The 26328-nt window shown below is 42.0% G+C and overlaps 3 protein-coding genes and 1 non-coding gene across 7 annotated transcripts in view; 2 read left to right on the top strand and 2 right to left on the bottom strand.

Moving 5' to 3' along the window:
• LOC129181861 (uncharacterized protein C3orf20-like) overlaps positions 1–14314 on the bottom strand; it is a 28571-nt gene extending 14257 nt beyond the window's left edge. The window contains exons 1-6 of one of the 4 annotated variants that reach the window (XM_054777558.1): positions 14199–14314; positions 11944–12011; positions 4531–4640; positions 2337–2528; positions 2190–2266; positions 360–724 (exon numbers count right to left, since the gene is read on the bottom strand). In XM_054777558.1, coding sequence (XP_054633533.1) covers positions 360–724; positions 2190–2266; positions 2337–2387 — 493 coding nt within the window. In that variant the 5' untranslated portion in view covers positions 2388–2528; positions 4531–4640; positions 11944–12011; positions 14199–14314. Of the gene's footprint in view, positions 1–359; positions 725–2189; positions 2267–2336; positions 2529–2681; positions 2804–4513; positions 8446–11943; positions 12012–14198 lie in introns of those variants that run through there. The other 3 variants (XM_054777557.1, XM_054777556.1, XM_054777559.1) reach the window with 3 other exon arrangements.
• Positions 3655–14461, top strand: LOC129181862 (methionine aminopeptidase 2-like). The gene is made up of 11 exons (XM_054777561.1): positions 3655–3819; positions 4558–4680; positions 4752–4817; positions 5882–5984; positions 7107–7268; positions 7353–7534; positions 8183–8277; positions 9148–9244; positions 9368–9471; positions 11595–11710; positions 11796–14461. Exons 1-11 carry the CDS (start codon positions 3714–3716, stop codon positions 12046–12048), a joined length of 1407 nt encoding a protein of 468 aa, XP_054633536.1. The 5' UTR covers positions 3655–3713; the 3' UTR covers positions 12049–14461.
• Positions 14462–14979: 518 nt separating this feature from the next.
• On the top strand, positions 14980–15067 carry trnay-gua (transfer RNA tyrosine (anticodon GUA)). The gene is given in 2 exon segments: positions 14980–15016; positions 15032–15067. It is a non-coding gene; the product is annotated as a tRNA-Tyr (tRNA).
• Positions 15068–15312: 245 nt separating this feature from the next.
• Positions 15313–22326, bottom strand: hal (histidine ammonia-lyase). Its single transcript, XM_054777823.1, has 20 exons — positions 22009–22326; positions 21842–21902; positions 20935–20962; positions 20793–20867; positions 20633–20705; positions 20482–20548; positions 20373–20410; positions 20047–20172; positions 19832–19971; positions 19659–19706; positions 18859–19006; positions 18683–18778; positions 18517–18575; positions 17900–17980; positions 17717–17782; positions 17481–17646; positions 17275–17409; positions 16088–16196; positions 15909–15978; positions 15313–15818 (listed from the first exon to the last, which is right to left on the bottom strand). Exons 1-20 carry the CDS (start codon positions 22271–22273, stop codon positions 15687–15689), a joined length of 1983 nt encoding a protein of 660 aa, XP_054633798.1. The 5' UTR covers positions 22274–22326; the 3' UTR covers positions 15313–15686.
• Positions 22327–26328: the final 4002 nt, after the last annotated feature.

Below are 26328 nucleotides of genomic sequence, written 5' to 3'. Positions count from 1 at the left end.
CTTCTTAAGTACAGTTCTTAAGAAGACTTTTAAGAAGATGTTCGTGAATGAGGCCCAATGTCGCTGTAGCTTGGTTTATATACAGTACAGGTCAGTTATGTAAATAGAACATTGTTGGTGTTTTTTTGGAGGTTTTTTTTTTAGGACTTTACAGTCGAAATAGGTGTTTCCCGTTATGTGCATTGTTAGCTTCCACATGCTAGCTGTTTTTTAGCTGTTTTTCTCTCTTTAGAACGTGCAGGAAAGAGAAAGACGTGTGGTCATGTTTCATGTTAGGATTGTGGATGATGGGCCAATTTTTTTTAAAAGTGCATTTTTTCAGGATGAAACATATGAATGTTATCCAAATACTAACTCACCTGCGACTTCGCTTGTTTTTTGCTCTTTCTTCTGTGACTTTTTCTTTCTCCCAGATGACTTCTGCTTATCTGCCGCTTTAGGAATTGTCTTGTCTGTGCTTCTGAGTTCTGCCCAGGTGTAGTTGAGAATATCTCCAACCTGCGACGGTGTCCACTTGTGTTGGGACATAGAACGACCCAATTCATTCAACAGGTGAGGGGCGTCCCGCTTAAGGCCGAACAAAGGGTCCTGGATCTCTGTAGTGGAGGCGTCCTCGACTTCTTCTGTGGATTCCTCCTCGCATGATTCATCCTGTGGTTGTGCGTCTGGCAGCTCATCGCTTTGTGCTTTTTTGTTGATCTTTGCTTGTTTGCCATTTTCTGTCCTGTTAAATAAGACAATTAGGTACACCAGCAATAAAACCCAATATAAGTACATGTGTGTGTTTCAATGATTTCATTATCAATCAACAGAACATATACAGTCACCCAGATCTGAATTAATGTGATCAGGGTTATGGTTGTCTGTGGGGACCCCCTAAAATTGATGTCGCCGCAGACATTCAATTTGATTTTATACTGTATATTGTACTATTTTACTGCATTAAAATGTATTATCATTTTAATCCATTCACTTTCTATGCCGCTTAATCTTCACTAGGGTTGCAGCTACATTGGAGCCTATCCCAGCTGACTTTGGGCGAGAGGCAGGGTACACCCTGGACTGCATGTCGCCAGTCAATCGCAGGGCACATATAGACATTAGGCCATATATAGACCATTCACACTCACATTCATACCGATGGACAATTCAGAGTCAGCAATTAACCTAACGTGCAATTTTTTTGGACATGTGGGAGGGAACCAGAGTACCCGGAGAAAACCCACACACGCATGGGGAGAACATGCAAACTCCACACAGAGACACCCAAATGGAAATTTGCACCCAGATCTCTTGACTGTGTGGCCAACATGCTAATCACATGGCCAATTTAAAGGTATTATATATTTTATTTTTGTAAATATTTTTGAAAAATTAAATGCTTTTTATCTTCTGTAAATGTAAACACAATGATGTTTTTATTTTTCACCAATACATGAGTTGGATCATAAATTCTGCCTTTACAAAGATAATAATTGACTTACTTTTGATCGTAATGCTCAATTTTCCCAAAATATTAGAAACAGTATGTTTGATGCAGTATGTAGACCACTGCAAACGACATATTGTTCATTTTCCAAACCTTTTTCAACCAACAGTCCCTGTTTTGGATCTTGTGTTGTGCCCAACGTTGTGGAGTGTGGGTGCACATCCCATTATTTTGCATATAACAGTGGTATATGACCGCTTGTTAGGCTCTACAACACCTGCACCACCTGAACCATGTTGTAGTCACTATGTATTCTTTACACTGTATTCTTTACTTGCGTATCTTGCTTGCTGCTGTAACAAGTGAATTTCCCCGCTGTGGGATAAAGTACAAATACAATACTATATATGACATACCCATACTATTATTTTGCCCTTCTTTCCAATGGCGTCCAATTTAAACAGATTCCCGTAAATATCCCATATTTAAACTTGCATTTAAAAAAAAATTCTCCTGTAGGCCCCTTGCAGGTGACACGTTGAGCTACAGCAATTTGGGAGGGCAATGGTGCTGTGCATTGGCAGTGGGCAGTCTGGTCTTTCGTCCGCCCACCCACAAGACCCAGGGGCACCGGGGAAAGTTAGGACAATTCTAAGGGCACCTGCAGATGTAATGATGGGCCAGAATTCCTGGCAGCGCCCTTGTCAAGACCATCAAATTTCCCTTATTTTCAAATCTCAATGTTGACAGGTATGCATACCTTTTTTCTTTCTGCTCCTCTTTATTTTTATCCACGTGTACAACTTTCACCTTTTTTATTTTCGGTGGCCTTGCAGGCTGCAAAAGACACACATTTCATTAAAGTCAAGTTTAATAACCGATGTCTGAGTTTGCATGCAGAGCCCACCTGGTCAAAGAAATACAAAGGCTGAGGGAAGAATTCGTTCAACGAAGTCATGTGGAGGAGGAAAATGCCCTATTTTTTCAAACTTTACTCCCGCACCTTCTTTTACGTTCAAATGGAGACTGGCTGCGTCAGTAAGCAACACAAAGCAACGATCGTCGAGGCATTTTTCACTGCAAACGTCCCCTGAAAAGCCTGGAAAACACACAGGAAGTCGTTTAAATACATTCCACGGTCAAAATATGCCCAAATAGTATATCGGCAGGTCAAATAACAACACCAAACTTTCAGTGTACTTCCAATATGCCCTGGTTGCTAGGATACTAAACCGTAATGGTGACGCCTCACCTGACGTTTTTTTGTCGTTGGACGCAAATTCAGCAATCCACACAACAGTTGTGACAGGTGCGTGCACAGGTCATATAACGGCGTGCACTTATACCGTGACAGTGCGCTAGCCACTGGCCAGTTTATTATCCCGCAGAGGGCAGGGTGATTACATTTTGAAAAAGCTCACGCGCAAATAAGTGAGCCCTACGACTTCCGCTTAGCAACACGCAATGAGCAAATGTTGTTGCTTCATTTGATAGCTTGTTAAAATGTTACTTCATTAATCATTTGCATTTGTCTGTATCATTTCAAACAAGGGTTATGGTTGTCTGTGGGGGTCCCCACAGACAACCTTGTATGACTTATTGTATTATGAGATGTTTCACTCCACCAGAATAGTGAGTAAGTGTTTTATATGTTTCATTTTGAGTCCGAAGCTTTCATGCATCAGTAAATATATTTGGATATTGTAGTTTTCATGATTGTATGTATTGTTTACAAGTTTTAATTGCACTTAATGTCAGCTCACATTACATAATAATATTGAACAATTGTTGTATATCAATTACATATTAAATTAACATTGGTTCAAAAGTAAATATTAATAATTTCATTAAATGACCATATTTGATATTATTGATTATTAAAAGTAAATTATTAGTTATATATTTTGGGTTGTTAAAAATGTGATAATGTGTAATTTATGATTGGATGATTTATGGAACACGGTTGTGTGGTTAGCACAGTCTCACCACCTCTTATGTTATCCTTATACAGTACACAGCCACGAGGGGGCATAATTACAAAGTATATTGGATTGCTATGACGTGCTAACTGGGAGGATAGCCCCCACCCCCACCCCCCCAGTATATGTCAGCATTCATATAATAGATTTTGACATTTCTAGTTGAAGATGAGCAATAGTGACGCTCAAGCTTATAGCAACTTCTTATTGGCTGCAGCTGTTCTATGCCACACTGTGCCCGCGTAGTGACTTGCATTCCAGCAGCTGTCTCTACTCTGCGCCACTTCAGCTCTCAGCCCCCGACCATGGAGGAGCTGCAACATGTCATCGGGGAGCACCTGGACTCAGCCGAAGCATTGGGGAAGAGGAGGAGAAAGAAGAGAAAGAACAAGGCGATTACGGCACCACCAGGTGAGTTGCAGGGGGGATACGGTGTGTTAAATGAGCTCCTCTTAGCGTGCATTATGACGGATTTAGGTGACTGTGAAACTTGTCAAACAATACTTCAGGTCCACCTGTACAACGTAATTAAAATCAATACAAAAAGTGTGCATTTTAAGTTGACAGTACGATTTTTATTGTGGTTTGCAGTAGTGTAGAACTGCATTGCATACTACTTAAAGGTGTTTATGTTGTCTGCACCACCGTAAACAACAATAATAAACATTCACATTTATATTAGCTATGACGCATACCAAGTGTCCCATGAGTGTAGAGCACAAAGCGACAATCACTAAAAATGTGTAATCAAAACCAAAAGTGTGCACTCCACTTTAAATGCATTTGACTCCAAAATAACTACATTAGAGCACGTAACATTGTATACATTTATGCAAGGTATTTTTTTTAAAAACATAAACAAATCTGCAACCAGGACAAGAAGATAAAACTAATGAGGTTGTTGTGCACACTCCAATTGGCCAGCTGTTCATAATGCTGCAAGGTATACTATACATACTGTATGCCCTTGAGGATATTGAGCCATAGGTATTATGCACATCCTTTGCCAAGTTCAAGTGGATGCAGTTGCTTGAAAGCACAAATTATAAACTCACTTGCATGTGTGCTTATGAATGTGTGCGTGTATGTGTGTGTGTGTGTTTACCTGCAACATACGCGCACCTGTGATGGGGTGATGTGACTTTGCAGCAGCGGGGGCACACAAGGCCGAGGGGGAGGATGGAGAAGCTGGAGGTGTTGGTGAAGTGACGGAACAGCTGGAGAGGCAAACGCTGGAGGACAAAGAGAGGGAGGACGAGGACGGCGAAGAAGGTAAAATGTGCCATCATCTTGAATATACTTTTTTTTTTAACTACTAGCCTGAAATGAGTGATACTTGCTAGGGGATGACGACGAGGAGGAGAACTCCATCGCAAGGAGGAAGAAGAAGAAGAAAAAGAAGAAAGGATGTGAGTAGGATTCACACCAACATTGTCCTACATACTCTTTCTAATATTTTGGCCATCTTATCTCGCTAAATAAGTGAACCAAACATCTCTCAGTAAAATGTAGTGTGTGTAGTGTGTTAACACCACTGCAAATTACTACAGTACAATATACTACAGTGGAACTGTTGTTCTACTCCCAAAACAGTTTTCCCCATAGGACTTCATGGAAATAGAAATGATCCATTCCAGGGTCAAACTGCCACCATCATAAAACCTTGTTTAATGTTGCAGGCAATGTTTTAAGTAACACTGAACTATGTTTAACTGTTAAACAAGTGTAAGATAAGTTCACCACTTTGTAATGACTACATACAAGTAATAATGACTACATACAAGTAATAAAATGGAACTACTCACCTGCTAAAGAAAGAGCAGGTTTGTTGGAAAGCCTCTTGGTCATTTCCATGCTAGTCATCAGGGGGAGAAAAGTGACGATTGACGATTAAAAGGGGGCCCTAGAGAATGTATTTTCTAGGTTTCTAGGGGTTTGTTGTGTTTTTTGGTGGGACCCAAAGTGATATTTATTCCATGGAACCCCAAATCCCTGGGGGAGGACCGCCCTGGCTGGTCTTTAGCCATTATGCTTTCCGCTGCATGCCTTCATATTTATGTAAGCATCATCTCATCATTTCTGGTTCTATGGTTATCATCAGACTTTTTTTCCTCTTTGCTTTTACTTGTATCCTTGTTTGGTGGTGAAAAAAGCCACAGAAAAAGCAAAAATAAACAACTGCGCAGTTAAGTCTCACAAGATTTGCTGACATCTCACATGTGTTTGACTTTTGAGGCACATTTCTTACAAAAAAATGGTTGAACCCCAAATTGTGTGACTTTAGTCTGTACTACATATGGCACAAGTGCTGCAGTGCTTCTAATACACTAACACACTATGAAGGTAATTATATTGTTACATTATGCACTTATTATTTGGCTAACAGGGTAATATAAATTGTATCTCAACACATAACTTGTTTCTTTTCTGTGTCTAATATCTAATGCACTCTCCTTGTCTATGTGGGCCACAGTGAAGGGACAGACTGACCCCCCCTCAGTCCCCATTTGCGAGCTTTATCCCAATGGAGAATTCCCAAGAGGAGAGGAGTGCGAATACCCGCCCTCAAAAGATGGGTGGGTGACCTCTACATGGTCCCATTTTTATGCTGTAGTCTTCACACCTGGGCTGTGTCTCAATTTGTGCATTTCCACACACACACACACACACACACACAGCATTTTGAGTGTACAAGTGCATTCACACTCTTGGCTATGTAGTAGAAGGGGCGGGACTAACTTGAGAGGTTGCAAAAAGGAGAGAAGAAAAAGAGGAAGTGGATAAATATCGCAATCAATATAACGATGAGTACGCAACGACAGTAACCGATTTGGGAGAGCACTACTCAGTCAAAATTTGTGCATTCAGGAACTAAGTAGGCGGTGTATGTTACAGTAGTATGCATACTGAAATGTTGATTTTGAGACACAGCCTTAGGCTGTGTTCACACTTTTGGTTCAGTACTCTGGTCAAGACAGTTGATATGTGCTTTCATGAATGTGAGAGTGAATGGTTGTTTGTCTATATGTGCCCTGCGATTGGCTGGCGACCAGTCCAGGGTGTGCCCCGCCTCTCGCCCAAAGTCAGCTGGGATAGGCTCCAAGCATACCCCTGCGACTCTATTGAGTATAAGCGGCATAGAAAATGGATGGAGGGATGGATGCACTTTTGTGCGGTTGGTTTAGGGTTCACGCTGGTATTTTTGTCTTGGGACCAAAGGCAGCGCAGTAAAGAACATATGCTTTAAGTACTGACTTTTACATGACATAACTCAAATATTCCAAATCAGAATGTTGTCTGATGGGTTGAATATGCAGATTATTTGGACAGAATATTCTGCTATATTTACCACAAAGACAAAGAGCAAAGCAGAGAGACAGTACTTCCCGTACAATTTCTCTTCCATATTTGTCATTTCTGCAAGATTTTTGCTGTCTTTTTAACACTGGTCCGTGTCTTGGGTCCATTTGGGTCACATTTGAGCTCAAGTAAACCACACTTGAAAGCGGACTGAGACCCAACAATCAAGTGGTATCTGTCCACTTGTTTGGCACACAACAGGGTTCGGATAAAAGCGTCCACACTTGACCAGACGAACCAAGTTGATTTTAACTTTGAACACACTCTTGGTCATTGCGTTCTTTACTGTATTCATTTAGCAACCTGACAGCGTGTGGCCATTATGTCCTCCAATATAGACGCAGTGCAGCGTGGAGGACTTCCAGTGAGGAGAAACGAGCCCTAGACTCAGCCAATGAGGAGATGTGGAGCGACTTCAGGCAGGCGGCTGAGGCCCACCGTCAGGTCCGCTCCTACGTGAGGAGCTGGATCAAGCCGGGCATGACGATGATCGACATCTGGTGAGCCGTCACTCAAAAGCCCCTGCCAAATCACTAACTGCTTTCAAGACTGTTGATGTTTGTGCTGCTTGTTCTTCCTGTCAGTGAGAAGCTTGAGGACTGCTCTAGGAAGCTCATTAAGGAAAATGGGCTAAAGGCAGGCTTGGCCTTCCCCACTGGCTGCTCCATCAACCACTGCGCTGCCCACTACACCCCAAACGCAGGGGACCCCACGGTGCTACGCTATGACGACGTCTGCAAAATAGACTTTGGAACCCACATCAACGGTGAGGAGTTATCATTTGAAACTGATTGGTTTATTAATGGCGTCCTGAAGCCGTAGAGCCACGAAGGAGTGCAGTACTTGGCTGCAAGTGCTAAGGAGTCAGTCTGAAAAGTCAACCTGAAAAAAATGACCATGACATACTGAACTACATCCACACTGTGCAACTTTTCCAGGAAACAGTATTCTTCTCAGTACAACACTAGTATGGAAAAAGGAGTCCCTATTCAAAATAAAAAAATAATAATAAATGAATGAAGTGATGATTAATTTTCTACATTATAAATTGATAATTATAGATTTTTGTCAAATGTCCATGCCTAATATTTATTACAAAGAAAACGCAGTGTGATCCATTAATTCCTTGGTGTGTACTGTACGTGAGACTGTGAATTCTGCCTAACAACAAGTGGCCCGACAATCCGAGAATCCGAGAATCCGAGCAAGTCTGGTGATCTTGGTTAAGGCATCTGCTATGTAGTATGTTTTGTAATGTTTGTACAATTTACGTATAGCATTAAACTGGATGAGAAACTTGAATTCAAAAAGTGTGTGGTGCCCCAGTATTGTTTTCATTCTCATATAAAAACTGCTTATACATGATATCGCTTTTATACGACATTAACACCAATATGTTGTTTGCTTCCCCCAGGTCGAATAATAGACTGCGCCTTCACCGTCACTTTCAATCCCAAATACGACAGACTGCTGGAGGCTGTAAGGGATGCAACTAACACTGGCATTAAGGTAATTTACATTCAAATTACCACAATATACACTCACTGTATGATGCGGTGCACTACAACCACAACTTTAACCAGATATACAGTAGCTATGTTAGTTTTACCTTTGCCTGTTGACGTTTTGGTCTTTTGTTTAGTGTGCAACTTTTTGCACACCGTTTTTGATATACAATACCAGTCAAAGGTTTGGAGACACTTTCTCATGCTATTGAATGAGGAGTTGTGTCAAAACTTTTGACTGGTTTTCAATGTTTTTTTTATTATTGGTAGTCAAATAAAATTAATTAAATAAAAAAATAAAATTATGATTATTACACATAATAATTAACATAATAATAATTACATAATAATTAACTACATATGTATATTTTCTAAATAATTAATAATATTAATAATATTGTAATTAATTCAAGGTTCTTAATAATTATAAATATATTCATAAATTGAAATTCACTTATCGCGGTCGGTCTGTAACCAAGTAACTGTGGTAAACAAGGGATTACTGTAATTGTAAAGCTATAAAAACTATATAAACATTTTTGAGAGTCAACCGCTGATGGCATCATAGGCGGGCGACATCATTTCCAGTTCCGGCTGCCATTTTGCTTAGCTATCAAATAGGATACTAACAAAGAAGGTCGTTTTGTGATTAAAAAAAAATTCATTAAGAACACAGTTGGACCTAAACAGTATATTAACAACACAACAAGAAGCGCACCACATTGTACGCTAATCTGAGAATGCACGCAAACCGAGGCAAAATTATGACATAAATAATATTTATATTACATGTCTTCATTCAATTATGTAACAAAACAGAGACGCACCTTTTTTTTTTAATGCATAGTTGCATGATGCGACGTGTGTTCTCCAGTTTGCAGGTATCGACGTGCGCTTGTGTGACATTGGTGAGACCATCCAGGAGGTCATGGAGTCTTATGAAGTGGAGATACATGGCAAAACATATCAAGGTGATACAAGGCCATTTATATGTTCGTGGACATATAGTATATATGTATATACTATATGTACTATATGTATATACTATAATAGTATATACAGTATTTGTGCTTATTAACTTTGTTTTGTTGCAGTGAAGCCAATCAGGAACCTCAACGGCCACTCTATTGGACAATACAGGATACACTCAGGGAAAACTGTCCCTATTGTAAAAGGTGGAGAGGCTACACGGATGGAGGTGTGTGCATGACCTTGTGTCTCAATAAATCTGGAGTGCTATTAGGAGAAAATGCGTCTCATTAGGGTTACAGCAGGGTGCAGGGAAGCGTTCCATTGCACTGCGCTGACAGCTTCTTGCTTGTCAGCACTTGAATTACACCTTTAATGGAATTAGCAGCCGCGTCGGGTGGCAACACCTGTTCAAACCCTTCATTTTGCTCTTCAGTGCATTGTGGCCCTGGTGCGTTCACTGACAAGGAGGACCAATATCCTTGCATGGCTCTTTGCTGCCGTGTAAGCGACCGTAGGTCACCCTATCTGGACACAAATGAGTATTTTAATTGGCAAGCTGCAGCGTCAAGCTTTTTACTTAAAGTGTGTGTCCACCAGTGATGCTGATATGGCAGCTTTGCAGCTTGGCCTATTTAGTTAAGTGTGTGTGTGTGTGTGTGTGTGTGTCTTTGTGTCTTTGTGAGAAGACTACATGGTTGACTTTGGCGGAGGGGTGTGCCACAGGGCTGCGAGCACTTTGATTATCAGTGTCACCCTGTTATCGGCGCACACCAACAAGAGCCACACTCTGATAGAGACCGACCGCTTGATACATCGCTGTCTATACTGCTGCTTTGAAGGTTATTCATTTACACAGGAAGGCCTTTTTGATCATTTAGCCTCCATAAATAGATAGATCATTTATTGTTGTTTGTTGTAATTGTTGTTTGTGTAATATTGCAATGTTTTAATGTCATTTCATGTCATTTATTTTGTATTATTTTCACTTTATTATCAATGTTATATAATTATTATTATTATATATGATTAAAGTAAAAATGGGACATTTAACATGAGTTTAACAAGTTAACATGTGTAAAAACACCACCAAATTAGAAATCTTTAAGTATCTTGTATATTAGTGTTTCATCAATTAACCAGAAATACATGGCAATGGATGACCACAATGTATCCTCTACTTGTTCATGTACTCATATTTGTACCATAATAGATGTTTTGAAAAACAGTCCAATCCATTTTGGGCCCATGATGAGATTTTAAGTGCTGTTACAAAGACAAAGACTAAATTAGACTAATTACCGGTAATCAACATGCTAAACAATAAAAAAAGCTGGTCTGTGTTATAACAGTACTATCTTGAGATAAATTGAAGTGATGGAGTACAGTGAAACCTCGGTTAGCATGTTTTGGAAAATTTACAGCACAATTTTGCCCCGGTTTGCGTGCATTCTCTGCATAGCGTATAATATGGGGCGTTTTGTGTTATTGATACGTGCGTGAGTCCAACTGTGTTCTTAATGTTTGGGGGTTTTTTTTAGCACAAAACACCCTTCATTGTTACCCTCGTCTTAGCTAGCTAAACAAAATGGCAACCGGAACCAGAAGTTACGTCGCTTGTCTGTGATGTCATCAGCGGTTGACTCAAAAACACATTTCATAGTTTTATAATTATAGTTTTACATGCATTAGGCAATTTTAAATGTGTGTACAAATTTCGAAACAAAGGGATAAATGAACATTTAAGGTTACTTTTACTTCATTGAAAACACGAATGTTCCTGAAGGAACGAAGTCGCAGCGAGATCAACCACCACCTTCCTGCTGCCAGCCACAAAAATAATCACGTCTTCAATGAAGGTAAAAGTAACCTTAAATGTCCATTTATCCCTTTCATTCATTATTCATATGTATTTCTATGCATTTAGTCCGTGTGGTACAGTTACACTGTGTCTTCCTCGTGTTGTTTGTTGTGTTTTTTTTGGTTGCACTATGAGTGACAGATGTGTTTGGTATAATATTGCTTTGTGTTGTGTGATTATGGGTGCAAACATCAATTCATTGCAAATAGACAGCACTGCCTCAAGCAAGTTGAAGTTGGGTGGGTTTTCTGTCAATAAACGGCCTAATCATGGAAATTATAAGCACAAAATGGCATGTTTTCCCACAAATAAATACATTAGATTTTCCTAAAAAAATTCTGCAAGTATACATAATGGCAAATGCTGAATTGCAAATACGCGGGGTTCCAATGTATTTGACTTACTTTGTACTTACATATGGTTCATTTAATGCTTTCAAGACCTTCTAGGTATTTATCCATAAGTAAAATCTGTTTTGTGCTGTTTCTCAGGAAGGTGAAACCTACGCCATCGAGACTTTTGGCAGCACAGGACGAGGTGCAGTCTACGATGACATGGAGTGCTCGCATTACATGAAGAACTTCAATGTCGGTCACGTGCCAATAAGGTGTGATTTGGAACAAATGTACATAAAATGTCTTGTTCTGTCCATGTTGGTCAGATTTCACTTCTTCCTATTCTACATCCTGTAGACTTTCGAGGGCCAAGCACCTTCTGAATGTGATCAATGAAAATTTCGGCACCTTGGCGTTCTGCCGCCGCTGGCTGGACCGGCTGGACGAGAGCAAGTACCTGATGGCGCTGAAGAACCTGTGCGACCTGGGCATTGTGGACCCTTACCCGCCTCTGTGTGACATCAAAGGCAGCTACACGGCGCAGTACGAACACACCATCCTCCTCAGGCCTACCTGCAAGGAGGTGGTCAGTCGGGGAGACGACTATTAGCTCACACATTATACAGTCATGTTTCAAGGGTTGGAAACTTTCCATGGGAATAAATGGGGATTAACAATATATGAGGATTGAATGGAATTAAGTGTAATACAATGTGCAAAATGTCTTGTTTTCCTATCAAAGGAACTTAAATATTCTTAAAAATACATCTTGCAATATAATTTTAGCATATACAGTATATATATATATATATATCATCCATCAAATTAAAGGTAACGCACATAAAAACAACAAAAACAAATAATTACGGTCCAGTATTAGTTTGCATTCATGTCTGCCTTCGACAAAACAAAATGTATGCAAACGTTACAGTTTCATTCCCTCGTGTCCAATGACTTTTTCCAACATTTCTTAACTGATATTCCCATGGAAAACGTCCAGAATGTTCCAACCCCTAATTATTCCTGATTGGAATTAACTTTACATTTGTAGGTCATTGTTTTATCTCCATGTGTTAGCACGGAGGTAACTTATGTGTTTTAAATGAAACTAAGGGCATATGGAGTGTTTTCAGTAAATATTTTTTGATGCGCTGCTTTTAGAAAATGTGCAAAAAAGAAGAGGTGCAGTGAGCACCTTGTAAGCACAAGATGCCTGCTGTAATGCTGCTCTGAAATACACCATAGGGACATAGCTTCTACAATATAATCAATTAATCAATCAACAGCTTAGTTCCTCCTTAATATGAATGATTCCATCCTGGCAAGGCATTTTGGATAATTCTGTGTTTCCAACTTTTTGGGCAAAACCATGTTCTTGTGTCCAAATGCACACACACAGGTCCATACACAAATGCTTGGATGAGTTTGGTGTTTAAGATCTGGATCTCAAGTCTGATCTGACAAATGGTCTTCAGGATGCATGGACAAACACTCCCACAGCGGCACGCCATTAAAATTGGCACTGTTGGCACAAATTGGCATGCTGTTTGCATTTTCCTTATTTTTTTTACCTGGCTGGGTGTCCCATTACTTTTGTCCAGATAGTATATTCACGTTTACACTTTGGCTATCTGCTCTCTTTTAGTTCAGTTTCCTGCCGTTTCATTCTTGACTTGCCCATATGCGTGGATGGATTTGGACAACAAAACGAAGGAAAACGAAATGAAAAACCAAAGCAAATGTGTAAGAAATAAGCCTGAAGTCTGACTGCGCTATCGTGCACAAACCTCACAAATGCAAAAGTCATTAAGGTAATAATAGTGACCCCTTATGGCGCATTTATATAACTCAGATTTCCACTCATTTGTCCAATTGACCTCGTGTAGTACTCTTCATCAGCCAGTGGAGGGTGCCACTTTACATAAAAAAAATTCATTCGGCCAGTCAGTCGTTGTTCTTTCCTGCAGCAAAAAATGTTTTCTGTGTAGACGTGAAGAAGACACAATACAGTAGAAAATGCACATCAACATGGTCTTGCAGCAAGTGCAAGTTTGACATTACCAAAACACCTTTCTATGGGAGTTTTTGTCCAGTCATCCAGAGGAACACGTATAAAGTCAGAGGTCACCGATGTTGGACATTTGTTTTAATGTATTTATTAGGGACAATGCATATTAATAGATATCTACAACCAATACATGTAAATATGACAGATTATTGCCAGATTATAGCACAACTGCACACATTCTATGCAACATAGATCTTGCATAGAATTTTGCTTTGTGAGAAAGGACAACTAGTTCGGTCTAGTTTGTTACAACTAGTTTGCTTATTTGAAAATGCAAACGCTACATGGCCGCATCAAAGCTTAAAATGATTCTTGGGACAATAACGATGTTATTAATAAACTTCGTTGAACACTCCTGGTGCTAATGTGACATGTTTGCGACCTATGTGACATTCATGATATGAGAGAATAGTAGTTGTTCAGAGAATAATTGTACATTCAGTAGACGACAGAATACACTACATGAAAAGATTGGCACGAGAGATGACCACTGGTATGTAACAGCTATTGTGATTGTTATTTACTAAGCATTGAACAATATTTAGTCCACGTGGTGTTTTGATGCTTTTCCTCTCTGATTCTAATGTTTTCATCCTGCAAATAGTTGAGGGGTTGAGATGTAAACGCAAGAAAATTGAGTTTCAATATCAGGCAGGCTAAATAAAGACCAAAATAACTTGACAGCTACTGACCTGGAATTGAAGAGCGGGTAAGTGCTTCCTTGTGTTGCCCGGGATTCAGTTCCTCTTTGGATCTTCATCTTCATCTAAGGACCAATCAGCGTCTCTTACCCCAACATTATCTAACTTTCTCATCCAATCAGCCCTGCTTCTGTCCAATTTTCGCCAAAATCGCCAACATTTGGCCAATGATTAGAGCGCCCGTCTGCTTTTGGTTTTACCATATTTCAACATTTAACCAGTCGCAGACGATGCGGACACTCAGCGTCTGTCGCTATTCTGTCAGTAATAATTATTGGTGAAATAATATGCAATGACTGTCAAAGCATTCACAGTACATTTAGTTGGTTTAAAAAGTGTAATACACTTTTGAAGCCAACTAATACAAATATATCTTTGTAAAAGCTTAACTTACTGTTACCGTTATAGTGGAGTTTTGGCAATAAAGTTTAATCTAAACGTGGAGACTGTGATTCTGACCCCGTTCAAAGCACGTAAAATCTGTATTGAAGTGCACACAAAAACCATCACCAAACACCTTTCACTCCGTTTCGTTTTCTTGTTTTCTTTCTTCCCCTTTCATTCCCATCTTTTAAACCTGTTTGCTAATAGCTGGTGTTACCAAGCTAAACAAAGCGGGGTTTTTTACATAGACGAGGCTACCATTTCACTGTTTAGCTTCATTTTATAACATTTGTCACTCGCAAATGACTTACATCGAATCAGAAGTCGCCACTAGTCAGACAGCACAATTATTTACACTATATATAACATATGTGAACATGCTTCACAGCCTTCGATAGCTCAGTTGGTAGAGCGGAGGACTGTAGCGGTGTAATGCTGAAATCCTTAGGTCGCTGGTTCAAATCCGGCTCGAAGGAGTTTTTTTGAAAAAAATTATACTCTTTCGAGAAGTTTTTAGATTTTCGTTGATTGTTTTTTGTTGTTGTTGTTTGTTAGTATTACAATCAGTATTAGTATTTTAAGTATGACAAACCCGTTGAGCCTTATGTTTATGCTGCACATTTTCCTTTGTGCTAATCAATAAAAATTCTCCTCCAAAACTTTAAACCTCATCTGTACGTGACAAATTTGTAATAGAAACAAAATACTAAACAAGAAAAAGTCAGTTGAGTAGTACTGTATTCTGCTGAAAAGAAAGAACTGATAAGCAAATGACGTAGAAGCACACCTCGTAAAAGTTGTATTGATGACTGTCTTACAAGTCCATATAATTATCCCCTGAAAACACAATTTAAATTATTCAGATTGGCAGGCAAGGTAGGGACAATGGCTGAGGTAGTTGTGAGGCAAAACAAACTAAATCAGTCACATTTTAAATACAACGTTTGAGGCACAGTGGGCAGGATACAAACAAGTTATTATCAATTGTATGCCAACTTGTACTGTTATACTTTTGTAATGTAATATCATGGCTCTGTGTATCAATGTAGTTTTTAAAAGGGTTGTCACTGAAGACTGCACTTATGTTTTATTGCTTCACTCATGACGACAACGCTTTCTAGGCGAGGGCGGCGACTCCAGAGAGAAGGCGGTCGGAGAGATGGGCCGGGACTCTGGGATGTACTCTGTCTGATATTTGTCAATGTAAGGCTTGGCCACTGTCCACACCTGAGAGTTAAAATATGTTAAAACATCCCCAAATTAGCAAACTTACTTTCGATGCACGTAAATCTTAGTTGCATCTCACTCATCACTTGCCTTCTGGTCCAGCAGGAGACGATGGACAGCCTCGATGTCTGGTGACATGAACCTGTCTTTCATCCAGGGCCTGTTCTCGGCACAAGAAGTGGAACAGCGGGTCAAATATTAACCATTCTGGACCTCTCTTCCACAGCAGTGACAGTTTTTGTACCTTGGTCGCATCATGTTTGACTTACTTGACCACGCTGCGCACGAGGTCATAGACCTTCTCCAGCGGCGTGGTGGTGCGGAGTGGACGGAGGAACTCGATGCCCTGACAGGCAGCCAACAGCTCGATGGCCAGGACTGAGTAAAGTATTTAAGTAAGAAAAACAAACATTTAAAGTTTTGCTTAGCGTGCTTTTGCTAAGGAAGTAAGTTTTATCCAAGAGGAGACTGAGGGCAGGGAGAAAACAGAGCACTGCAGCAAAGTGGAGACTATGGAGTATAATACTGCATTAGCACCAGATTACTAGACAGCGGGATGATCCGATCGATTGGCGTCTGATCAAAATCGTCCGATTTCCTTGAAAAAGCATGTGATCGACATATGCCGATAAATGCCTTTCAACGCCGATCACCCCTGGCCCATACTATTGCAGCGTGCAGCCTGTAGCGAACGTCTCCCACCCACTTTCCTTCGCAGGCGTGCCGAAACCAAAACAAACATGTCAGCTGTGTGGAACTTACCTGTCCTGTCGTTTGTGAGAGTGATATCAATTTGACATCCTGCAAAACATGCCACGAAAAACATCTCGCCAGAGTAGCACGTTAAAAAGCTTTAATTTAATTTAAACCTGAAAAATCATTGAAATTATCGGAATAGATGACCAGCGGGTTTGCCGACAGCTCTCTCAATTGGAGCCCCGCTGCATGATACCTGGACGTCCTGCTAGAACGCCATCAAACTCTGTACGCTCACATCCAAACTCAGCTGGAGATGTGGGAGCTGGAAGCTTGATCATTTTGTTTTTCTTCAGCAAATAAGCTAACCTAGCATGGTTTTGCTGGTAAAATGTGACTGTAATGTTAGCATCTGGTGTTTGTGTCCTCCTGTTGAATGTGATATATGGCATCTAAAACAATGATCAAGTGCAGAGTTACAGTGTATGAAAAAGTCACACACTCTGTAGGAGACAGGCATGGACAAACACAGCTCATTACCATTAAAGCCACAGACACACAAAATGCCGTGTTCCCTGCTGAACTGAATTCCAGCATTATGTCTGCACACTGCCAGTAGAGACACACTAAAATGCAGTTTGGTGTTGATGAAGGTCCACATCGACCCCGAGGCTCTTCACTATCTGTGCTGTTGTTGTTGTTCTTTGCAGTAGTGGAGAGCTGCACCTTTTCCTAATATTGTACCAGAAAGTGGCCTTACCTTGCTCCACATGCTCCACCACTCTCAGGGCCTTCCTGGCAGCCCAGCCCCCCATGGACACGTGGTCCTCTGTGGCAGCACTGGTGGACAATGAGTCCACAGAGGACGGATGGCACAAAACTTTATTCTCAGAAACTGCGCACACAGAATGAATGGTCAGTCGTGTATGAGCCATGAGTGGAATGGGACCAAACACGGTGACCTGCCTAAAGCAGCAGCAGTGCAGTGAGCTATCATGAAGCCAGAGTTGAGGCCCCCCTCGTTGACCAGGAAGGCCGGCAGCTCACTCAGGGAGGGGTTGCACAACCTCTCGATTCTCCTCTCGCTGATTGATGCCAGTTCATGGACCGCTATGGCTAAAAAGTCAAGAGCCTGATAGGAAAAACCGTAGCCAATCTTGAGAGGGGACTAAAACCACAGATTTACGCAGTGTTGTATGTACCTTTGCTGGGTATTCTCCATGAAAATTCCCTCCTGAAATAGTTTCACCTCTTTCGGCAAATACCATCTTGTCCAGCCAGCCAATAGGAAAAACAAATAACGTGCTCGGAAATCACTGGAGTTCTTAGCAGTTCTTGTCAACAAAATGAATGAATGTCCCAACATGGAAGTTAGAAAAGGATACAGGGTTGTCAGTAGCGCTGTTGATTTCTGTGTTGATGATGTTCAGGACAAATTGGATGGTGTCATTGGCAATGCCGTGAACCTACGGCCATGAACAAGAACAAAAAACATAACTGCCGCCTTTTATAAAAACGTTACATGGAAAGACTCAAAATAAGCCACAAAGTAGGAAAAGTTGCAGTAATAGAGCATCCCATCATGAAGTGAGAGCATAAAAATCCCAAATGCTATAGAGCAGTGCACGTGCGGGTTAGTGGGGAACACGCGAGCTAGTAATGCCATGCTGCTACGCTGCACAATAGACTCCAAATAATCCACAAAGTCAGAAAAATTGCAGTCATAGAGCATTATATGAAGTGATAGCACACAAAGCCCAAAAACTGTAGAGCGGCGTGAGTGCAGGCATGCAGGGGCACAGGTTACTAATGGTAACCGCCATCGCACGATGGAAATGTGCCACAAAGTCAGGAAATTTGCTGTGATACAGCGTTGTATAATGGCGTGACAGCAGATATAAACAGATCAAAGCCCAAATGCTGTAGAGCAGCGTGAGTGCAGGCCTGAGACATTAATTTATGATTTGGCGATCCATGATTGTAATAATTGACTTGAGCTTACCTGAGGACAGCAGCGCATGGTGTAGGCATCCTGGACTCTATCGCAGAAGCGATGGCTCTCTGAATACAAGTACATCATACAGAATATAGAACATTATAGAGCAGGGTTGTACACCTTCCTGTTGTGTTCTGTCCAGTTCCAAAGTTCGGTTCTTCACTTCACCCACCTGCAATCTGTGATGGATGGTGATCAGAGTCCAACAGTGAGCGAAAGCGTTGGGCCACCTCGATTTGTCCCGGGTGGGGTCTCAGCGAGTGGATGTCTGCATATTTGGGGGGGGGGAAAAAGAGGACTTATGACGGATGAATGGGCGTCTGGGAAAACGTATTGGTTGTTGCTCACCGCTGTCAAAGGCCTTGGTGGTTCCCTTCAGCACCTCCAGGGTGAGCGCGGCGATGATGTCCGCCTGGCGAGCGATGGCCTGGGCTCGCTCCACGGCCTCCGCCCCCAGCGAGGTGATCATCTGGGTGCCATTGATCAGAGCCAGGCCCTGCCAGGAGAAGATACGAGTACAAGGTCACAAAAAACGGAATTTGACCAAAATATTAATCTTATGCGAAATGTCAAACCCATAAATGATGTCTTGCATTAAGTTAGGGTGTGTGTTTTGCATTTTCTTTAGCTTTGTGCAGCTTTTTACTGCGACACTTCATCCAAAAGAAGGAGCAGCCTCAACAAGGGGTGTCAACAGAAGAACTTCAGAATACAACCTTGCATGTCACCTGTTGGCGAATTTAAGGGAGACTTTTGTTGTTTTTAAGCTGGTTCCCCTGTTTTTCCACTTGCTTGACAGTTATGGATGTCAAGAAATATTGAATGTACAGTAAAGTTTCACATGAACTTTGGTTCTGATTTGAATTTTTGAAAAAAAGCAATATTTGCAAAGCTGTTTTTTAATAAAAGAAAAAGGTGCCACAATGTTACATCCGAAACATCACAATAACCACTTCGTTTATACGCATTCATTTAGCAACTGAGTCACTGCTCTGTATGAAATAGAAAATCCAGCTTCTGGTGCATTGTCTATTTGCACCCTGGACACGGGATTGATGATGCAATGCTGTCCCATTGAACTCTGGCTGCTTTTCTTTTGTGCAAACAACTCAAAATACGAAAGAAAGCGAGTTGTTTTTTAACAGTACCTCTTTGGGCTTTAGCGATATTGGCTTTAGACCGTGGGCCTCCAGGACCTGGTGACCAGAAATGGAAAAAAAAAAAAAGTCAACAGTTAAGGGTCATCAAACTCAAACATGTTTTCCTGTTGGACCTTGCATCCTTTGTGCCGTTGTTGTACAAGTAGCAGGTGAGATCTTACATATTTGGCGTCAGCCCACCCGCTCTTTGGGGACCACATTTTGCCCTCGCCCATCAGCCCCAGGGCCAAGTGGGAGAGTGGTGCCAGGTCTCCACTAGCGCCCACCGTGCCCTTCTCGGGGACAAACGAGAGGCAGGAAGCTGCAACATGACATAACATGCGACGTTAGATACCAAAAACTACAGGAAGCTGAGGCTGAGGCTGATGGAGCTCACCGTTGAAGGCCTGGATCATGGCATGAAGGGTCTCCAGAGAGATGCCACTGTGTCCTTTGGCCAGAACATTGATCCTCAGCGCCAACAGCATGCGAGTCCTCTCCGGGCTTAGTGGGTTCCCCACGCCTGCACGCCACAAAGCAATGTTGATCACATTGCTTGTTGTATTAAAAAACACTCCATCTACAAAGACAACTCAAAACGCATGTGGACAGACAACCACAATGCATCCTCCTGGGCATCCTCCACTTTTGTGATACTAAGTATGTGCATCAGTGCATGTGGGTGTGTATTGTGGTTGCGGTTTGTTGTAGTAGTGTTTATACCTGCTGAGTGTGAGCGCACCAGGTTCTCCTGCAGCTCCCTTCGCAGCACATGGAAAAAGGTTTCACTCAAAGAACAGTCGAGAAAATGCTTACTGAATATAGTTTTTACTTGAGTTTGCTGACAGGAATGACAGTCCGAGCAAATTTGCCAAATCCGGTCGTGATCCCGTAAACAACTGCAAAGCAAACACACACACGGGTTCATTGTGTTACATTGTGTTCAGTCAGAATACTGGAGCGGTTTGTTGACAAAATACAACCTTTGTTTTCCTTCACGATGGTGTCCAGAAGCTCCCTGGATTGCACAACTTTCATCTCAGCGTCGGCAGTCAGCTGAAAGGCGGGGATGAGGGGTCGGCAAGATGCCAAAAAGTGAGTCAAAGATTAGTTAGCACTAACTAATCACGAGTGGATCATTACCTTTATCTTGTACAGGCCTCTGCCTAAATCAACCAGGTCTGTCGATGTCAGACTGTGGCCATCCAAACAAATATACTGCGGGAAACAACCCGGTATGGTGAGAATGCGTGGCAAAAAATGACGCATGAATGTGTCAACTTACATCTCCAGGCTCTCTGTAGGCTGCTGTGCTATGTTTGCGTAATGCGTTTAAAGAGAACACAGATTTTGGTGGCGAGATATGAAAGAATGTGTTCAAGCAATGCCTCCAAGTACCACCTCAAAAAAAAATTCAAATTTGAAAGTTTTAATACATTTTAAGGCAACTTTGACTACATATTTATTTACGGAATTACAGTATTTTTCAATATTTCTTATTTTTTTAATGAACAAGCTCTCTACAGACTTAACTTTTCCTATCACACTTTTTATCCTTTTCGTAAAAAAAACACAGGAAGTGAACAAATGATCATTATTTCCTGAAACATGAAGAGGGGATAGGGTTATGGTTTCATTTATTTCAAACCTGCATACAGCTTACATTGGAATACTACATGTTACAATTCCCAATTCCACATGTCCAAAAAGGAGTAGGAAGAAGCAGAGATTTTTTAATCCTACCCCCTCTTTGCTTCACAGCAATTGCTAATACATTTGTTCACTTCCTGTATCCAACATACACTATTTACATTATTCCAGATCTACACCATTCTCCAGTCCAATGGTTTGTGGTCTTTATAGCTAAAGGTTTCCACGTCCAGGTGTTCCTACTCTTTTATCTTTGTATTATGAGTGTCATGAGTCTACCTACTCCTGTTGCATTGCGCAAGCATAAACGTGGTTTACTACAATGCAACTATTTTTAAACATGTCCCAACATTTTTGCTACCTTCGCTGGACATCACGGTTTAGCTTGGAATATGTGGCTTGCAGCGTGTATGTGTATGAGTATGAGTATGAGGTGGGTTAATAAATGTGTATTTGTGTGATTATTCCAAATAGTTTTATGTTTTCAAGTCCACCAGTGGTACTACCAATCATATATGTTCAACCAATATGTCGAAGGATACAGATGGGAAACTCCAGGTTGACAGGGTATGAAGTCGGGGGACACTGTGTCTCCTTCAATGGCTGCGAGAACAACATCGTTAATACTAGACTTTGTTACTTTCATGTGAGTCAACATGGATGCCAATGATTATATGATAATAATGGTGCTAATCTTTCTCTAACCCACCCAGTTCGACAAAGTCATTATCCTCCAGGACATCATCGATGGTGTCCTCGGCGTCCAGCAGACCCAAACCCTGACACCTGCGCGCCACAAAGCGGATGTCCTTCAACGCCTGGATGCCGCCGTTGTCCGGCTTGTTCTTCATGTAGCGCTTGAGGGCTTCGTGTCCGAGCCACCGGATGGTGTTGGATGTGTCACGGCAGGGCACTGCCAGCCACTCATCTCGGACGTGGACGGTAAAACGAGGCATGGCGCTGCTTCGAATCATATAGTGGAACTCTCCCAGAACCCTGCACTGGAGTGAACGCCGGTAGTCACGGCTCTCCAAAAGGTACCAGTAATTGGGAGGACCAATCAGAAGTGGCGGATTGGAACCACGCCTCGACGGTACCGATGACTGACCTGAGCACACACACATTGGGACAGAGTGACCGAAATGCACTTTTGGAATCGAAATGCCTAAAGAATGTTTGTATAATCTCACCATTCTTCAGGTGTTTTGACACAAAATGAGAAACCTGGCATTACGTTATCTGGGCCAATTTGTTTTGAAAAATAACAAATGCCACACAAAATCGACACAGTGTGTACACCATTTCCGAATGCTGCCTTCATTGCAGTCAGACATTCAAAAGCTGTGAGGCATAGAGCACCAAGTTGGTCGAGGCAGGAGAGAAAAAAAAAGAGACGCTTAATCTGACATTCAATGAAATACAATGTATTTATATAGCGCCAAATCACAGCAACAGTTATGTCATGGCACTTTACACGTGAAGGCCACACTCAATGAAAACAGGCAAGCACTTGGTGACGGAGGCAAGGAAAAACTCCCTCTGTTGAAGAAGCCTTGAACAGAATCCAGGCTCTGTGGGGCGGCTGTCTGTCTCATCCGGTTGGCTTGAAACAGAAAATAGAGTAGAGGGATAGATGGTAGATCAAGATGGAAAACAGGAGAGTCTTTATCTTAGTCCAAGGAACACAGAGAGGTACATATCAGCGTATCAGAGGTCACATCAACTGTATGCTTTAGCAAAAAGCTGCGTTTGGAGTTTAATTTAAATAGAGAGAGGATGTCTGCTCCATTGAGCTTGGGAGATGGTTCCACAACAGAGGACCATGATAACTAAAGGCTCTTCCTGCCATTCGACTTCTAAAAATTCTAGGAGAAGCAAGTATACGTGTAAATTCTGGGAGCAGTGTTCTACAATGATTGACAGCATGCAGCGGAAAAAAAGAATAAAATGGCAGAATTGATCCATAATCAGCTGTCAGTGCCTGGAGGTCAGGGGCGTATTTAATCATTTGGAGGCCCAAGATAAAGCCAATCACTGGGGCCCTCCTCATCCTTGTACTGCACTGACAAAAGTTTTTTTAATTTCAATTTTTACAAAAGGCGAGTACATACTGTAATTTAGGCCGTTTTTTTGTTGCTTTTGAAATCTGTTACAGTTATCTGTCAGCTTAAGTTGCTAGTTACATTACCATATTAATTCCGCCCCTCCAAAAATGATTTTGAATATTAATGTTTATCATCTTCTAACAAGTGTGAATATGAGAAAACTCTCCAAAGCTAGATAAAGTCCTTAAAATTCTCCTGGTGGATCGTTATTACCTAACAAGTGAATCATCTCAATACTTTTGCTGCCATTGATAAGAACATTAGGTGACATTTAATATAGTTTACCGCTTTAATACTCACATCTTTGATGAAAAGTGTCACTCACAGCTTCATCCCTAAAACTACTGGCTGTCTACCTTTGTAGTTTTGATACAATCTGTTTCCCTGTCGCCTTCTTCTCTTCTCCGCTCCACTGGGGTAACTCCGCATCAGTTTTCTCCAAACCGCACCCACAACTTTGCTTTGCTCCCATTTTCCGGAATCAATCTGCACATGTGCAGTAACATGGAATAGTCCATCGCATGGGGGGCAGTTGAAAGGATCATGATTACACATTTTGATGTACTGCTGTTATAGGTACGCACATTAACACTAAAACAGTAATACTTTAAATCCAAGAAAAAAAAATCAATGATTAGTTTTTATGAAACGTTTGGGGGCCCCTGACAACCTCAGGGCCCCAGGTAATTGCCTTTGTTTCCCTAATGGTAAGCCTGCCCCTGCTGGTGGTGTAATGGTACAGCTGCTGCATTTCAAGGTATAGGGTGCATGTTCAATCCCCAAACATTTTTTTTTGTTTTATTTTATGAAACAATTCTTTCCCCATGTATTCGTCTTATGTATTCGTGTATTTCGTCAAATCATGCATGTAACTAAATTAAGGTCCAAGTCCCATAGTATGAAGTCGGTGATTCAGTTAGGTCCTAGAGATGTGGATGTGAATGTGATTTTTTTTCCCACAGAGCTGAAAATTCCTGTCGGTGCCCAGGTTTATGATACAGTCATTTTGTAATGGGTGGGCAAATCACCAAAATATTTTTTGGATAATTGCAATTAAAAAGAGGATTAGATGGCGCGGGATGCTGTACAGACCTGGCAGACTCATGCGTGTCATGAAGGTGCGCTGGGAACATTTAGCAGAGTTCATCCTGTTCACCGAATCTTCAAATCACACATCCGGCAGAGGTTTGCCTGCATCCCGGAGCGGGAGGGGGAAGGGATATGGAATATCAACTGATATTGATATAGTTTGGAATATCAACTGATATTCCAAACGGGCCGTATCTCGTGCCTCCATTGCCTGAGGAGCTGTGGTTACAAGGTCGTCGGTGCCAGTCGTGGCTGCACCTCTGAAGCCGATAGGTGTCTGCTTTAATTTGTCGGTGCAGCCAAGGCATTGAGGGTGTCCAGTTTGGGGGCCTTAGGATCTCATCTGCTGATAATATGGTCCTGATGGCCTCATCAATCTGTGACCTTCAGTGTTTACTAGCTTCAAGGATGAGACTCAGCACCTCCAAATCTCAGGCCATGATTGTCAGCTGGAAAAGGGTTGATTGCACCCTTCTGGTTGAGAGTGAGGTCTTGCGAGTGAGATCTTTCCTGATAATAAGTGGGTGATGTATTAGTAACAAAATGATGCCACATAATTTGATAGAAATGAAAATGATCACCCTATAGAGGGGGGAAATCAAAGACACCCCAAAAATGAAAGTGAAAAAATGATGCAGCAGACTGGTCCATTTTGCTAAAATGTCATTGTAGCAACTCAAAATGATTCTCAGTAGTTTGTGTGGCCCCCACGTGCTTGTACGCATGCCTGACAACGTCGGGGCATGCTCTTAATGAGACTACGGATGGTGTCCTGGGGGATCTCCTCCCAGATCTGGACCAGGGCATCACTGAGCTCCTGGGCAGTCTGAGGAGCAACCTGGCGGCGCCGGATGGACCTAAACATAATGTCCCAGATGTGTTCTATTGGGTTTAGGTCAGGTGAACGTGGGGGCCAGTCAATGGTATCAATTCCTTCATCCTCCAGGAACTACCTGCATACACTAGCCACATGAGGTCGGGCATTGTCGTGGACCAGGAGGAACCCAGGTCCCACTGCACCAGCGTAGGTTCTGACAATGGGTCCAAGGATTTCATCCCGACACCTAATAGCAGTCAGGGTGCCATTATCTAACCTGTAGAGGTCTGTGCGTCCTTCCAGGGATATGCCTCCCCAGACCATCACTGACCCACCACCAAACCGGTCATGCTGAATGATCTTGCAGGCAGCATAACGTTCTCCACGGCATCTCCAGACCCTTTCAGGTCTGTCGCATGTGCTCAGGTTGAACTTGCTCTCATCAGGGAAGAGCACAGGGCACCAGTGGTGTAGTTGCCAATTCTGGTGGTCTATGGCAAATGCCAATCGAGCTCTACGGTGCTGGGCAGTGAGCACAGGGCCCACTACAGGACGTCGGGCCCTCAGGCCACCCTCATGGAGCCTGTTTCTGATTGTTTGGTCAGAAACATTCACACCAGTGGCCTGCTGGAGGTCATTTTGTAGGGCTCTGGCAGTGCTCATCCTGTTCCTCCTTGCACAAAGGAGCAGATACCGATCCTGCTAAGCTTTGAAAGACCTTCTACGGCCCTGTCCAGCTCTCCTGGAGTAACTACCTGTCTCCTGGAATCTCCTCCATGCGTCCAGGTACCTCAGTGATGCCCTGGTCCAGATCTGGGAGGAGATCCCCCAGGACACCATCCGTAGTCTTATTAGGAGCATGCCCCGACGTTGTCAGGCATGCGTACAAGCACGTGGGGGCCACACAAACTACTGAGAATCTTTTTGAGTTGCTATGATGACATTTTAGCAAAATGGACCAGTGTGCTGCATAATTTTTTCACTTTCATTTTTGGGGTGTCTTTGATTTCCCCCCTCT

This window comes from Dunckerocampus dactyliophorus, chromosome 5, assembly GCF_027744805.1.
Source record: "Dunckerocampus dactyliophorus isolate RoL2022-P2 chromosome 5, RoL_Ddac_1.1, whole genome shotgun sequence".
NCBI classification, from domain to species: Eukaryota; Metazoa; Chordata; class Actinopteri; order Syngnathiformes; family Syngnathidae; genus Dunckerocampus; species Dunckerocampus dactyliophorus.
This window is presented reverse-complemented; position numbering and strand designations above follow the sequence as displayed.